This window comes from Schistocerca cancellata, chromosome 3 (assembly GCF_023864275.1).
Source record: "Schistocerca cancellata isolate TAMUIC-IGC-003103 chromosome 3, iqSchCanc2.1, whole genome shotgun sequence".
NCBI lineage: Eukaryota > Metazoa > Arthropoda > Insecta > Orthoptera > Acrididae > Schistocerca > Schistocerca cancellata.
In genome coordinates, this window is record NC_064628.1 from 307,691,790 (window position 1) to 307,707,503 (window position 15,714).

The window sequence follows — 15,714 nt, forward strand, 5'->3', positions numbered from 1 at the left end:
CATAGTTATGCAATTTTAATAAATTTATCATGCACAAAATACCTAATCTTGACCGTTGTGACCAAGTGCTGTCAAAACTAAAATGCAACAGACATTTTTACTTAAGCTGGTCTAGCATTCCCTGTTAAGATATTCATCTATAGAGTAGAAGGAGCTGCCTGTCAAAAAGTTTTTCAAACTCTGTTTCAACTTAATCTGAAATCAAGTTTTTTTGTGGTCACTGGCAATTTACTGAAAATGCGTGTTCCTAAATACTGTACCCCTTCCTGGATCAAGGTAAGTGATTTTAGGTCTTTATGTAGATTGATCTTATTCCTAGTACTGATACTATGTATTGAGCTATTGTTTGGAAATACAGATATATTACTTGCAACAACTTTTGTTAAGGAATAACTATGCTGAGAAGCAGTGGTTAGAAAGCAAAGTTCCTCGAACAGATTTCTACATTATGTTCTTGAATTTACACCACAAATGAGTCTTATTACATGCTTTTGTATGAAAAAACTTTTGCTCTGTTTTGCGATTTTCCCCAGGGTATGATCCTATATGACATAATAGAATGAAAGTAAGCAAAGTATGCAAGTTTTTGTATATTTATATCTACTACATCTGACATCATTCTCACTGCAAATACAGACTTGTTTAGATGCTTCAACATTCTTTGATATACCCTTCCAACTGAATTTATTATCAAGTTGTAATCCCAAAAAATTTAACACCCTCAACCTCTTTGATTTGCATGTATTTATATGTTATACACATGCTGGAAGAAAATATCTAAGAGGTTATGAACTGCATGTACTGAGTCTTTTCAAAGTTTACAGACAGTGAATTAGCTTTAAAGAATTTGTTACTGTCAGTGAAAATTTGAATAGCAGCCATTTCTAAATCTATGCATGACTTGCTATTTATTGCAATGTTTGTATCATCTGCAAACAAAACAAACCTAGCATCTGGCAATATAACTGATGAGAGGTCATTAATGTGCACAAGAAAAAACAATGGATCCAAGATTGAATCTTGAGGAACATGTGAAGAGTGACTGTTTACTGCACAGGTATTTTGCAAATGACAGCCTTTGTTTCCTGTTAGTTAGATAAGACTCAAACCATTGTACAGCCATACCAATGACATCATAATATTCTAATTTAATTAAAGAGAATGCTGTGATTCACACAGTCAAATGCTTTTAACAAATCACCAAAACGCCAGTAGCCTCTAATTTGTTATCTAATGAATTAAATACATTCTCACTGTACATGTAAATAGCTTTCTCTGTATCAGAACCCCTAAGAAATATATGCTGTGACTTGAACAATATATTATTTGCTGTCATATGTCTAAGGAGACACTTGAACATAACCTTTTCAAAAGTTTTTGAAAAAGCCAGAAAAAGTGAAATTGGCCAGTAGTTTGTTAATATCTCTTTAACTCTCTTCCTGTAAAGTGGCTTAATTTCAGTGTATATTAGCCATTCTGTAAATGTTCCATTGATAAGAGATTGATTACAGAAATATCTTAAGACAGAACTCAACTTGCATAAGCACTCTTTGATTATTTTTGTTGATATACTATCATAACCACTAGAATACTTAGATTTTAAGGATTTTGTGATGGATGATACTTCTTTGGAAGACATGAGTGTCATTTCCGTTCTGCTGAAGTTATTTGTAAAGACTGGTCTCAGATACTCAATTGCACTGTTTACTGAACCTGATAACACGAGCTGTCAATAACAGAAACAAATCACTTTTATAAGAGGTTTGCAACACTACATGCACTTGTTACCATGTCTCATTTATTTTTAGAGCTATCTGTTCCTCTTCCTTTTTGACCCGCACCTGTCTCTGTACTCACTATATCCCAAATGGCTTTTATTTTGTGGCCTGGTGTAATTATCTTTTTCTCATAATAAATCTGCTTAGATTTCTGGATTGCTTGCATCAATGTTTTGAGTATTCTTTCTAATACATTACAATGCTAACATCAGAGCTGTTCCTGGATAGCAGATACAGTCTCCTTTTTGTCCCACAAGACAGCTTCATTCCTTGTGTAATCCATGGCTTACTTTTAGACTTCTGTTTGATTTGAGTTACTTTAGGGGAAAACAATTTTCAAAAGAGGAAGTAACTTTATTAACTTTGTATTTCCCATCTGAGTCAGAAGTACTGTAAACATCTATTCCATTCATGTCTTCGATCGATCTCCTGAACTTCTCCATTTTTGACCGATTTATTATCCTCCTGTACTCAGATTTAATAGATTTTTTTATCCTGACAAGTTTCAACATTTAACTCAAGATGCTGCATGTCATGATCAGGTAGCCCATGTGCTATTGGTTTTGTGATAAGACTTTTTTTCTTAGATCTGTTTGCAAAGAGCATTTATATACCCTAGTTGCAAAGTTTGCAGTAGGAATTAAACTGAATGACCATGTTACTGGTTTCAATAATAGTTCTTTGATGAAGCTTTTCAATTAATCCACATTAAAGGCACCAGCAGTGACTATTTCTTTGTTTTTGACTATGAGATGAGACAACAGAGTTTCCAGATTTTTTATGAACAGTTTGAAGTTTCCTGAAAGTGCTCTGTATATACTTACAATAATAAAAGATTTATTACAAAATACTATTACTGTTGCACAAGCCTCTAAGTTTAGAAGTTTATACCATAACTGCATTGCCTACATTTTTTAGAATACTGTACTCATATGGATATACTTACGAGAACAACAGCTGTAATCTTACCCCCCCACCTATTTGTTGGTAGTCACTCACTTCATAATTGATTCTTTAATAAGCTTCAAGAGCAGTTAGATTTGCAAATAACTTTTTTCCTTATTTTCTTTTCTCGTATTTGGCTCCAGTTCATCATGTCTAGGAGTTGATCATTGAGGCTGAAATGTTTTACTTTGTAGGTTCCAAATGACACGATAATTTTTAAGTAAGCCTGTTCTGTAATCTATGTTTCTGTAATTTTTTTTATTCTACCACATTTTTCTATATCATACTGTCTTTACAATCTCCACTTTTAAATCAAAAATTACATTGTTATTGCCAAATTTAAAAACACATCCAATCAGATCAGAGGCATCCCCACTACTAACTCATTCTGCGGTACTAAAAATATTCCAAGGAGTTTACAAATTTTGTTGACACAAGAAGAATCTTCACCAAGTTATATCATGGTTTATAATTTATAAAAAACAGCTACCAGACACATGTATGGTTTAAAAAGGTTTATTATCTTCAGACCATGACCAGTTTCGGATTTTTCTTTACAAGCTGGTAGCTGTTTTTTATAAATTATAAACCTTAGTACAACAGCCACGTTTCTCAACATGTCGACTTTCGACAAAATAGCATTAAGTTATATCATTATTTTATAAATGAATCCAGAAATAAATTTAATAAATATCGTCAGATTATGCTATTAATAACATGAATTTTAAGTGTGCCAGATGTTTCATAATTTCAAATGTTCCTAAAAGAAGAGTAATTTTAATTGTACATGTCAACTGTAACAAAGAAAATAAAGTGATTTCTTTTAATACATTTTAGCCTGAAATATAACACATCATATACAAAATCATATGAAATTCTTTTAGTTAAACAGCTGAAATAGTATTAACTTGTTTAAAAGATAGAAAGTATTTTTGGTATTGATAACATCTATTGAATAAAGGTAATGTTAGGGGAGGGCATCCCTTTACAGTATCCCCGTCACAAAATCTGGAAACAATGTGTTTACAATATTTTGTGACATACTATAAGGTTCTCCAATCACTGTACAATATGATGACAAAAGATAGAATACATATGTATAGATACATAACATATTACAGACAACATAATAGGTTGTTGTTGTTGTGGTCTTCAGTCCTGAGACTGGTTTGATGCAGCTCTCCATGCTACTCCATCCTGTGCAAGCTTCTTCATCTCCCAGTACCTACCGCAAACTACGTCCTTCTGAATCTGCTTAGTGTATTTGTATTCATCTCTTGGTCTCTCTCTACGATTTTTACCCTCCACGCTGCAATACTAAATTGGTGATCCCTTGATGCCTCAGAACATGTCCTACAGACCGATCCCTTCTTCTAGTCAAGTTGTGCCACAAACTCCTCTTCTTCCCAATTCTATTCAATACCTCCTCATTAGTTATGTAATCTACCCATCTAATCTTCAGCATTCTTGTGTAGCACCACATTTCGAAAGCTTCTGTTCTCTTCTTGTCCAAACTACTTATCGTCCAAGTTTCACTTCCATACATGGCTACACTCCATACAAATACTTTCAGAAACGACTTCCTGACACTTAAATCTATACTCAATAACAAATTTCTCTTTTTCAGAAACACTTTCCTCGCCAGTGGCAGTCTACATGTTATATCCTCTGTACTTCAACCATCATCAGTTATTTTGCTCCCCAAATAGCAAAACTCCTTTACTACTTTAAGTGTCTCATTTCCTAATCTAATTCCCTCAGCATCACCCGACTCAATTTGACTACATTCCATTATCCTCATATTGCTTTTGTGGATGTTCATCTTAAATCCTCCTTCAAGAGGAACATCTGTTATACAAGTCATAATCTGGTCTGTCATTGTTGGTAGTATCTCATCACCGTTGATATGAATTTGTTGGGCAGCTCTTGGTCTTCTTTCTTCATGTGATTGGAAATTCATTTATATATATGATTATAACAGAGGGAAACATTCCACGTGGGAAAAATATATTTAAAAAGAAAGATGATGAGACTTACCAAACAAAAGCGCTGGCAGGTCGATAGACACACAAACAAACACAAACATACACACAAAATTCTAGCTTTCGCAACCAACGGTTGCCTCGTCAGGAAAGAGGGAAGGAGAAGGAAAGACAAAAGGATATGGGTTTTAAGGGAGAGGGTAAGGAGTCATTCCAATCCCGGGAGCGGAAAGACTTACCTTAGGGGGAAAAAAGGACAGGTATACACTTGCACACACACACATATCCATCCACACATACACAGACACAAGCAGACATTTGTAAAGGCCTTTACAAATGTCTGCTTGTGTCTGTGTATGTGTGGATGGATATGTGTGTGTGTGCAAGTGTATACCTGTCCTTTTTTCCCCCTAAGGTAAGTCTTTCCGCTCCCGGGATTGGAATGACTCCTTACCCTCTCCCTTAAAACCCATATCCTTTTGTCTTTCCTTCTCCTTCCCTCTTTCCTGACGAGGCAACCGTTGGTTGCGAAAGCTAGAATTTTGTGTGTATGTTTGTGTTTGTTTGTGTGTCTATCGACCTGCCAGCGCTTTTGTTTGGTAAGTCTCATCATCTTTCTTTTTAAATATATTTATATATATGATGGTAGAATGAAAAGCAATGCCTCCACCTTCATAATTTTGGATGGGAATATTTTAATAAATCAAATGCAGAAATAATCCTTAGTACGTGATCTTTACCAATATTCACTTTTCCACATAATCACCAGGCAATTGGATACATTTCTGCCAACGATGAATAGGTTTTCTGAAGCCGTTGTGGAAGAAGTTGATAATCTGTTTCCGCAACTACCATCTCACAGTTCTCTGAACATCTTCCTCAGAAGCATAACGATGTCCCCGCAGATCATCTTTCATTACTGGGAACAGATGGAAGTCACACAGTGCTAAATCTGGACTTGATGGAGGGTGCCTTACAATGGTGAGATTCAGTCTCTGAAGTTCTGCTGTGATGGCACATGAAATGTGTGGTCTGGCATGCTGCAGGAAAACATTTCCCTTTTCCTTTCGGACCCTTGTTAGCCATCCTTTCAATGTTCACAGTGTTGTGATGTAAAGCTCTGCATTTATTGTTGTTCCACAATCAAGGAAATCAACATGGATAACACCATCTGTGTCCCATAACACTGTGGCCATGATTTTTCTAGCTGAGTGCTGCATTTTTAATTTCATTTTCTGGGGAAAGTCTTTGTGTCAATATTCCATAGACTGATGTTTTGCTCTGGGACATAATGGTGTACCCACATTTCGTCTCCAGTCACAATTGAATAGAGAAAGGTGTCACCTCCATTCTCATAACATGAAAGGAGTTCGTGGCAAATTTCAAGACTGTGCACTTTCATTTCAGGAGTCAGCATCCGGGTTATCCATCGTGCACAGATCTTCCGATAGCCAAGCAAAGCAATAATGTGACCCACACATTCTTGTGAAATGCTGATTGTGCTTGCTGTTTCTCTCTGAGCCATACGAAAATCATCCTGAATCAATCTGTCAACATTTTACTTGTGAAACTTGGTGGTTGCTGTCACAGGGCCTCCAACTTTTTGTTTGTCACACAGGTCAGGTGTTCCCACCTCAACATCTTTAAACTTACTCACCCAACAACACACAGTACTCACATCAACACAATCACCATAAACTGCTTTAATTCTCTGACGAATCTTCTTTGGGGTGACACCTTCTGCTGTCAAGAATTCAATGACTGCATGTTGCTTAAATCGCATTGACCGACCGGCTACGCAGGGTTCCATTCTTTACACTGTAACAACACAACCGTTCAATGCCTAGGCTTCCTGCAGACTGGAGCTGCAGAGAAAAGGCTATGGAAAAAGCCAGATCCAGCTGCATACCAATGCTGCCAACTGTTGAAGAGTTACGAAGGTGGAGGCATTACTTTTAGTCAGCCCTCGTATAAACCGCAAATGGCACAAATCACTGTCCCTTCCTCTGCAACAGACAAAACTTCATTATCAGTCAGCTGATTCCACATGAAGCCACTAATTGTAATCTTAACCTCCCTCACATCATTTGTTGTATCACCCGTTTCATAATTGATTCTTTTAATAAGCTTCAAGAGGAGTAAGATTTACAAATAACTTTTTTACTTATCTTCTTTTCTCGTAGTTGGCTCCAGTTTGTCATGTCTAGGGGTTGATTCTTGAGGCTGAAATTTTTGACTTTGTAGGTTCAAAATGACATGATAATTCTGAAGTAAGCCTGCTCCATAGTTTCTGTTTCTCTATCACATGTTTCTATATCACAACTTTCTTTACAATCTACACTTTTGAATCAAAAATTATATTGTTACTGCCAAATTTAAAAACACGTTCAATCACATCAGAGGCATCCCCACTACTAACTCTGCGGTACTAAAAATATTCCAAAGAGTTTACGAATTTTGTTGCAACAAGAAGAACCTTCACCAAGTTATATCATTATTTTATAAATGAATCCAGAAATAAATTCAATAAATATCATCAAATTGTGCCATTAATAATATGAATTTTAAGTGTGCTAGATGTTTCATAATTTCAAAATAAAGCTATTTCATTTAATACATTTTAATCTGAAATATAACACATCATATACAAAAAAAAAATATATCTAAAAACAAAGATGATGTGGCTTACCAAACGAAAGCGCTGGCCCGTCGATAGACACACAAACAAACACAAACATACACACAAAATTCTAGCTTTCACAACCAACGGTTGCCTCGTCAGGAAAGACGGAAGGAGAGGGAAAGACAAAAGAATTTGGGTTTTAAGGGAGAGGGTAAGGCGTCATTCCAATCCCGGGAGCAGAAAGACTTACCTTAGGGGGAAAAAAGGATGGGTATACACTCGCACACACACACATGGATGGATATGTGTGTGTGTGCGAGTGTATACCCGTCCTTTTTTCCCCCTAAGGTAAGTCTTTCCGCTACCGGGATTGTAATGACTCCTTACCCTCTCCCTTAAAACCCAAATCCTTTTGTCTTTCCCTCTCCTTCCGTCTTTCCTGACGAGGCAACCGTTGGTTGCGAAAGCTAGAATTTTGTGTGTATGTTTGTGTTTGTTTGTGTGTCTATCGATGTGCCAGCACTTTCGTTTGGTAAGTCACATCACCTTTGTTTTTAGATATATTTTTTTTTCCCCACGTGGAATGTTTCCTTCTATTATATTCACATCATATACAAAATCATACAAAATTCTTTTAGTTAAACAGCTGAGATAATATTAAGTTGTTTAAAAGGTAGAAAATATTTTTGGTATTGACAACTTCTATTGAATAAAGGTAATGTTAGGGGAGGGTGTCCCTTTACACAAGTCAGCAACCACTGAAAACTGAATAAAAGCAGGAAAAATAATTTTTGTTTTTAAATATAAGTCCAGTGTTGGAACTGGGGCAATATAGTTGGTAAATCTGGTTATGCCCAAAAATGAACATAAAGGTTTGTGGTCATATATCAAAAAACTAAAGAGTTTGCACAAAAAATAATAGTTGGCAACTTCTTTTTAGTTTCAGAATACATTTGTTGTGTTCATGATAACCTTATTGATGCAAAAGCCAAAGGCTTCTGAGAATCATCTGGAAATTTATGTGTTAAGACTATGTGCATTTCATGTTCAAAGTTGTGTGTTACTAAGACCAGGGACACAGGTGGTTGCTACATTTTTAGACAGGGAGCTGGTTTTAGTTGCCAAAATGCCTGTTAACAGATATAGGGATACTCAAATATTGCACTGATTCAGCATAAGAAGTTCAAATGCTGAGAGATTGCAGCCACTTGAGGTATAAATCAAGTGTGATAATTGATTCTGTCCAGGAACACTTACTAATCTTTAAGTTCATTCGTATCGGCAACTTCTCAATTGCTTCATTGTACTTCATCTTTGGTTTTGAGATCTTCCTTGCTCAAGACATACCCTACATGTGTCACAGTAGGTTTGGGTGGGAGAGTGGGGAGGGGGAGGGCAGCTTCTGGGAAGCTGACATTTAATGTTGTAAAAATGTCTCAGCCTTAAGTTGCAAATAACACAGATGTTCAGCAGTTGTTCAGTGTGTAACAGTAATATCATCTAAGTAATGTAATCACTGTGCAGTACCATTTATCAGCTGTTCTAGGTGTGTTTGGAATATTGTAGGGGTGCTTGCTATCCCTAATGGTAATCTGTTGCTTTGATACAACATGAAAAGGTTGTTGACAACAAGAGAATTTCTGGCCACTTACGAAACTATATTTTCAGAAGTTACTGGTATGAGTGTTTTGGATATGTAATTTATTTTGTAACAAATCAGCATTTGTGGTTCACAGTTCTGTCAAAGAACACATTACTCCTGAACGTCATTGTATATCAATGCAAATAAACATGTGTTTTGTGCTTTTGCATAATCTATGAGCTGTATGTCACAAATTGGTGTTGTAATTTAGTTGCCATAGCATATTTTCTAACTAACATACTGTGTTACATCTAGTTTTCCCTTAAGCAAGAGTAGCTCTGTAAATTATCTGCATTTATTATAAATTAACTCTGTTTTTGAGTTTGCTAGCAACTATAATTAACCTCAAAATGTTTTAGGAAACTATTAGTTTTTACCACAAGTTTTTGTGTTACCCTGACAGGAATCTTGTTTTGTGTATTGTGAATTAGCAACTTTTTAGCTCTACAGATTGAAAAATAATCAGTAGGCTTCATTTAAAGTTATTTGTTCACTGACTTGTAACACATTGCACCAGCCAAAACACAGCCCAACTGTGAATGCTGTTCTCAAACATGGAAGGGGTTGTTTGACATTTGTAAGCAGCTAGAAATAATCCTGACTACTGTCAGATGATTGCCAGCTTCTGCAAATTGATGTGTTGGAAGAGCTCCTGAGCCCACAGATCTGTGATACCTGTACCAGAGGTACCTCAAGTACTATCCTCTCCCATGAATCCTGTCTCCTCTGAAGAAAGCACAGGATCTGTCATTGCTTGTCCACTTGACTGTGAATGATATGTAAAGGGTAAATCTAGGCATCCTGTATAGGGTGGACGGAGACCAGGGAGGGCTGAGGGTGTTTTACTGATCCCCCTAACTAACAAGTCTGAGATGCTGCTTCTCACTGAAACTGAAACTGAGCCACTGGGACTCACTTCATCGGTTTTGGGGAAACCTGTTTTGTTCAATGACAGGAAGAGGCAAACACAAAAAGGTATGGGTCTATGAATCATTGGCAGAAAGGGACAGGAAAGGACAACGGGTGCACTAGTGTGTATGCCTGGAGGCCTCGTTCAACATTTTGAAGAGGCTATTCCAGCAGCCATTGAGGGAACATAGTGCAACCAACTGTAGATTGTGGTGCACATTGCAACAAATAACGCCTGTTATCTGGGCTTCGGGGTCACTCTCAGGTCATTCCAGTAACTGGCAGAGAAGGTTGAGAAGACCGACCTTACACATGGAGTTTCAGCAAAGCATTTTGCAGCATTGACCCTAGAACTGATCGTGGCCCTTCCTGAGTGGAAGGACTGAAGCAGAAAGTTCTGTGACAAGCCAGCTTGTGACTTCCTGGACTTGCACCGAAGGGTTGAGAACTATTGGATCAGGTGTGCACTACACATCAGTGGCTGCTACTCAGGTAGCTGACTACATATGGGGTGCACACAAGGCTTTTTTTAGATTAGGTGACTCTCCATCCCATCCAGATAATGATAGCTTTAGGAAACACAGAAGTATCTGTGAAAGAGCAAAAGAAATACCACCCCCATGTGAGAGTATTAAAATCATAATGGTAAACTGCAGAAGCATTCACAACAAAGTGCAGAGTTTCAAGCTCACTTGATACTAGGTCTAGAAAGCTAGTTGAAACCTGAAACTGATAGCAGTGAGATTTTTGGGGAAACTGCTAAGTGCATATCGAAAGAATGGGCAAATGAGAAATGGAGGTGGTGTATTTGTTGCAGTAGAGAAGAAACAAAAATCCACCAAGGTAGAAATTGAAGCTGCATGTGAGAGTGTTTCGGCAAGACTCAGTGTCAGGAGTGGGCATAAAATGATAATTGGATCCTTCTATCACCCACCAGATTCATCTCTTGATGTAACTGAAAACCTTAGAAAATCCTCAGTTCACTTGTATGTAAGTTCCCCAATCACACTGTAATCATGGATGGAGGCTTTAATCATCCAAACAGTTAACTGGAAAAATTACAGTTTTGTTAGTGTTGGTCATGATAAGACATCTTGTGAAACTTTAATAAATACCTTTTCTGAAAACTATTAGTACAGACAGTTAAGAACCCCACTCATGATGGAAATGTATCAGATGCAATGGCAGCAAATAGAACTGACCTCTTTGAAGATGTCCACATTGAAATTGGTATCAGTAACGATGACATGGTTGTGGCAACAATAATTACCAAAGAGCAAAGGACAACTAAAGCAAACAGAAAGATATATATGTTCTGTAAATTAGATAAAAAAAACAGTAGTATTATCTCAATTAGGAAATTGAAACTTTCAGCACAGGACAGGAGCATGTAGAGAAGCTCTGGCTCAAGTTTAAAAGAATAGTTGACCATGTACTAGATAGATATGTACCCAGTACAACATTTCATAATGGGAGGGAACCTCCATGGTATTCAACCACTGTAAAGAAACTTCTAAAGAAACCTCTGCATAAAACAAAGCATAGGGCTATAGATAGAGAGTTGCTGAATGAAACATGTTTGGCTGTCAAGAGAGCAATGCCTTCAATGACAACCATAGCAAATGTCAAGTGATCTTTCACAGAACCCAAAGAAATTTTGGTAGTATGTAAAAGCTGTTAGCAGCACCAAAGTTAGTGTCCAGTCCCTAGAGAATGAGACAGGAAATGAAATTGAGTGTAACAAAGCAAAAGCTGAAATGCTTAACTCAATTTTCAAATGTTCCTTTACCAAGGAAAACCAAAGATAGTTACCCCAATTTAATCCTCGTACCACTGAAAATATAAAGAAATAAATGTTAGCATCAGTGGTACTGAGAAACAGCTAAAATTGTTAAAATTGAACAAAGTTCCAGGGCTTGATAGAATCCCTGTCAGATTCTATACTGAATTTGCAGCTGAGTTAGCCCCTCTTCTAACTAGAATCCATGTAGATCCCTTGAACAAAAAACCATGCCCACTTCTTGGAAAAAGACACAGGTCTGTCTACAAAAAGGAGTGGTAGAAGTGATGCACAAAACTACCATCCAATGTCATTGACATCAATTTGTTGTAGAATCTTAGAACATATTCTGAACTCAAACATATTGAGGTATCCTCAACAGAATGACCTCCTGAATGCCAACCAACATGAATTTGAAAATGATCGATCAAGTGAAATACAACTCACATTTTTCTCATGTGGCATACTGACAGCATTGGATCAACTCAGTCAGATAGATGCTACCTTTCTTAATTTCCAAAAAGCATTTGACTCAGTACACACTGACACTTATTGTCCAAACTGCAGTCATATGGGGTATCTAGTGAAAATCTGTGACTGGATTTAGGACTTTTTGTTAGGGAGGATGCAACATTTATCTTGGATGGAAACAGATACCTGGGTGTAATACTTTGTATGGATGTGAAATGGGATGATCACATAGGTACAGCCATGGGTAAAGCAGGTGGTAGACTTCATTTTATTGGTAGAATACTGTGGAAGTGTAATCAGTCTACATAGGAGATTGCTTACAAGTCTCTCGCAGGGCCAGTTCCTGGATATTGCTCAAGTGTGTGGGACCTGTACCAGATAGGACCAACAGTGGATATGGAATGTATACAGAGAAAGGCAGCAGAAATGGTCACAGGCCGCTGTGACAAATCTTGAAGATAGACGTAAACTATCCTGAGAAAGTCTACTAATAAAGTTTCAAGAACTAGCTTTAAATGATTACTCTAGGAATATACCACAATCCCATATTTATTGCTCACATAGGGACCATGAAGATAAGATTAGAGTAATTACTGCATGCGCAAAGACATTCAAACAGTCATTCTTCCTGTGCTCCACGGAATGGGAAGGAACCCTAATAACTGGTACAATGGGATATACCCTCTGCCATGCACCTCACAGTGGCTTGCAGAATATAGATGATATAGATGTAGATGTATTTATTCAGACTTTTGGTCTAGTTGAGGTTGAAAATCAGTGTCAGACGAATTTATCCTTGGGGGGGGGGGGGGGGGGGGGGACTGTAAGATGTAAGAAAGCTTTGTGGACAGTTCATTGCATTTATGTAAAGGACATGAGTCTACTTCTGCTTGTGAATTCATTTTAAGGTCAGCATGCAGCAAAACTTGACTCCTCTAACAGTATTGTGTGTGAGATGTTTGCTATAAGTATGCTGCTCTAAGTATCTAGGTCTTCTTTGAGGTCAGTATGGAAGGGTCAGTGGTTTTGGTCAGATATTGAAGAAGCTGTAAGTCTCAAAATCTGTTCTAGTCACTAGGTGCAATTAGACAGAGAGAAAACTTTGTGCAGAGAGTGTTTATAATATCAATGAATCACTGTTAGACTCGGCAACTCATACAGATACCTGGGTGTAATAGGAGTAGGAATAGGTTGTTGGAAACATCATTGAACATAAAATTTGAATATGGTGTATGCATCAAAGCCCCAAGGACATTTTTAACTATAGGACCTGCCAACACTAAAAATGCTATAGCACAAGTCGTATGCTTATATGTTAGTTGTCCAAGAAGCAGAATTTCACAATACCCACAGCTCAAACCGAGTGATTTTTCCGTTATTAGTTGTAGTCCTTCAGTGCTCAAGTATGTGAACTGGTTTGTAAGGGATACTGATCTGCTTACTTAAAAAAGATAAGTAACTAGTGTCACATGAGTAACATTCACAGTATTAATTTCTGTGGAGCAATAGAATCACGATGGCATAGTGATTTAATAGTCTTCATTTGGGTCATCACATTGTGGTCCTGGTAGTGGGCCACAAGGCTGACTACAGCAAACTTTCACCATATGTCTTGCATTGGAATAAGTTTGCAGATAGCTTGGTAACGAGGGAGATCCATGGATGAATGCTTCTCAGCACATTCTAGGCGACTTGGGAATCAGCTACACTCTTGCTCACACAGATATCATTATCTTGCTAGGAAGTTAGTAAATCAGATAGTTTATTAACAAAGCTTGCTGTGCTGCTTGTGAACTTTCAGAAGTTTTAGCAAATAGATGCACTTATGGTAGAGAGGAATCTGAATGTCATAATACCCATGAATGAACATCTTGAACTGATGATAAATAGATCACATTTCTAATTAAGGATTCAGCATAGGATTTGTCACATAGACAAATGAAATTACAATTACAGCTGAGTTCTTGTAGATCCACATTCCAGGCTGCATTTGATTGCATTCTTTTCCTATGCTCAAGGTACTTCAGCCTCACAGCTATTACATGGATTTTTGAGATGGCTCAAGCTGTAACATTGCTGAGCTTTCTACAATTGATTTCAGGAAGCTTAACACTGTTGTCATTCATTTAACTGTTGAATTACATCCACACTTCTCAAACAAAACCTTACTTCAAGCAGTACATGAAAAAATTGTCCTAGCACACTATAAAGCTCAAAATAATGACATGGATGTCCATTTTCCAAGTAACTCATGGGCATTTTTCTAGAAATTACTCAGCATTTATTACCGCATAGAACTTTGTATAAACACATGAAATAAGTGTGGCAGATATGCTCATTGTAAGCTAAGGTAAGCAATTTATGAGAAGAAAACATGTTGCAGTCAAGTCCAAGGATGAAACTGGCAGCTGCAGATGCAGGCAAAGTCCGAGGAGTGAAAGAAACACAGTCTTGATGAATGCACTGTCCATTATGAAATGTACACTGATATCACTGTAAAATGCAGTTACACACTGACAGAAAAGTGATTTAGGGCAGGCTGTGGCTACCCTTATACTAGCTGGGCAGCTGGATCAAATTGTGCACAACCATACACCTCAGGCCAGGTGCTGTGCAGCATTTCCCACATAATATTAAAGATGATACATAGATCAACACTGCATAATTGATATCAATGTCCAGACAGATCACTAGACTTAGGAAGTAAAATGTGTCTCCAAATTTTAAAGATTCTATGAAGTAATTATATGCTTCTGTTGTGATTTTTAATAAGTAACAGTATTTTATATGGCTTTACATCAGAAGTGTATCTGTTAGATATGCACAGTTAATTACTCCTTTTTACCCAACTGATGTGTAAATGGCTATATTGTAGAATTTTTAATTTATCATGATGCGTTTTGGGTTACCACATCATCAGATATGTGGCAATCTGCCTAAGTCACTTTGGACATTGAAGTGGTTACTGAATAATTATATGTAACAAGCGTATGATATTCTCATGTCATAGATCTGATGATGAAGTAACCCAAAAAGCTTCAAGAGAAGTTAAAAATAAAAAATTTAAAAAAATTGTTACCAAGACACGTGTATAATCATTAGTTCCAACATGGTCACAAATCCCCTCAAAGACTTCTTGTCTAAAATGATGACAGATATTTGCAATACTATGCATGAAAATTCACACAGTGTTCCATCCCATGAATGCATATTTGCAATGAATAATTTTTCACAATTTTTTTTTTAATTTTTATTTTTTAAAGAGGAGAATTACCTTCGGTCTGGATGGGAATGATAATTGCTGTCCTATCTGGCATTGCAGTAGCCATTTCAGAACTAGGACAGAAGACATCTTCGCTTGTTGGTGTTGCCATATCTGCATCTCTTCTACCACCTGCAGTGAATACAGTAAGCTATAGTCATATTACTGTCCTTTTTATTATTGGTTATCATCATTGTTTTACTAACTCATAATGGACTAATTGTAATGTATAGAAGTTAATTGCATTTTTTTTCTAATTTGTGTGACTAATTTGTACTTGTTTGGAATATTTGCAGATATTAATCCTAAATTAGATAAATTT

The 15,714-nt window shown here is 36.9% G+C and overlaps 1 protein-coding gene across 1 annotated transcript in view; it reads left to right on the plus strand.

Annotated features, from left to right (window-relative positions):
* Positions 1-15,714, plus strand: part of LOC126176703 (uncharacterized) — a 244,902-nt gene that overhangs the window by 163,156 nt on the left and 66,032 nt on the right. Inside the window, exon 8 of the mRNA XM_049923870.1 lies at positions 15,394-15,538. Within this exon, the coding sequence (XP_049779827.1) occupies positions 15,394-15,538 (145 nt within the window). The remainder of the gene's footprint in view (positions 1-15,393; positions 15,539-15,714) is intronic.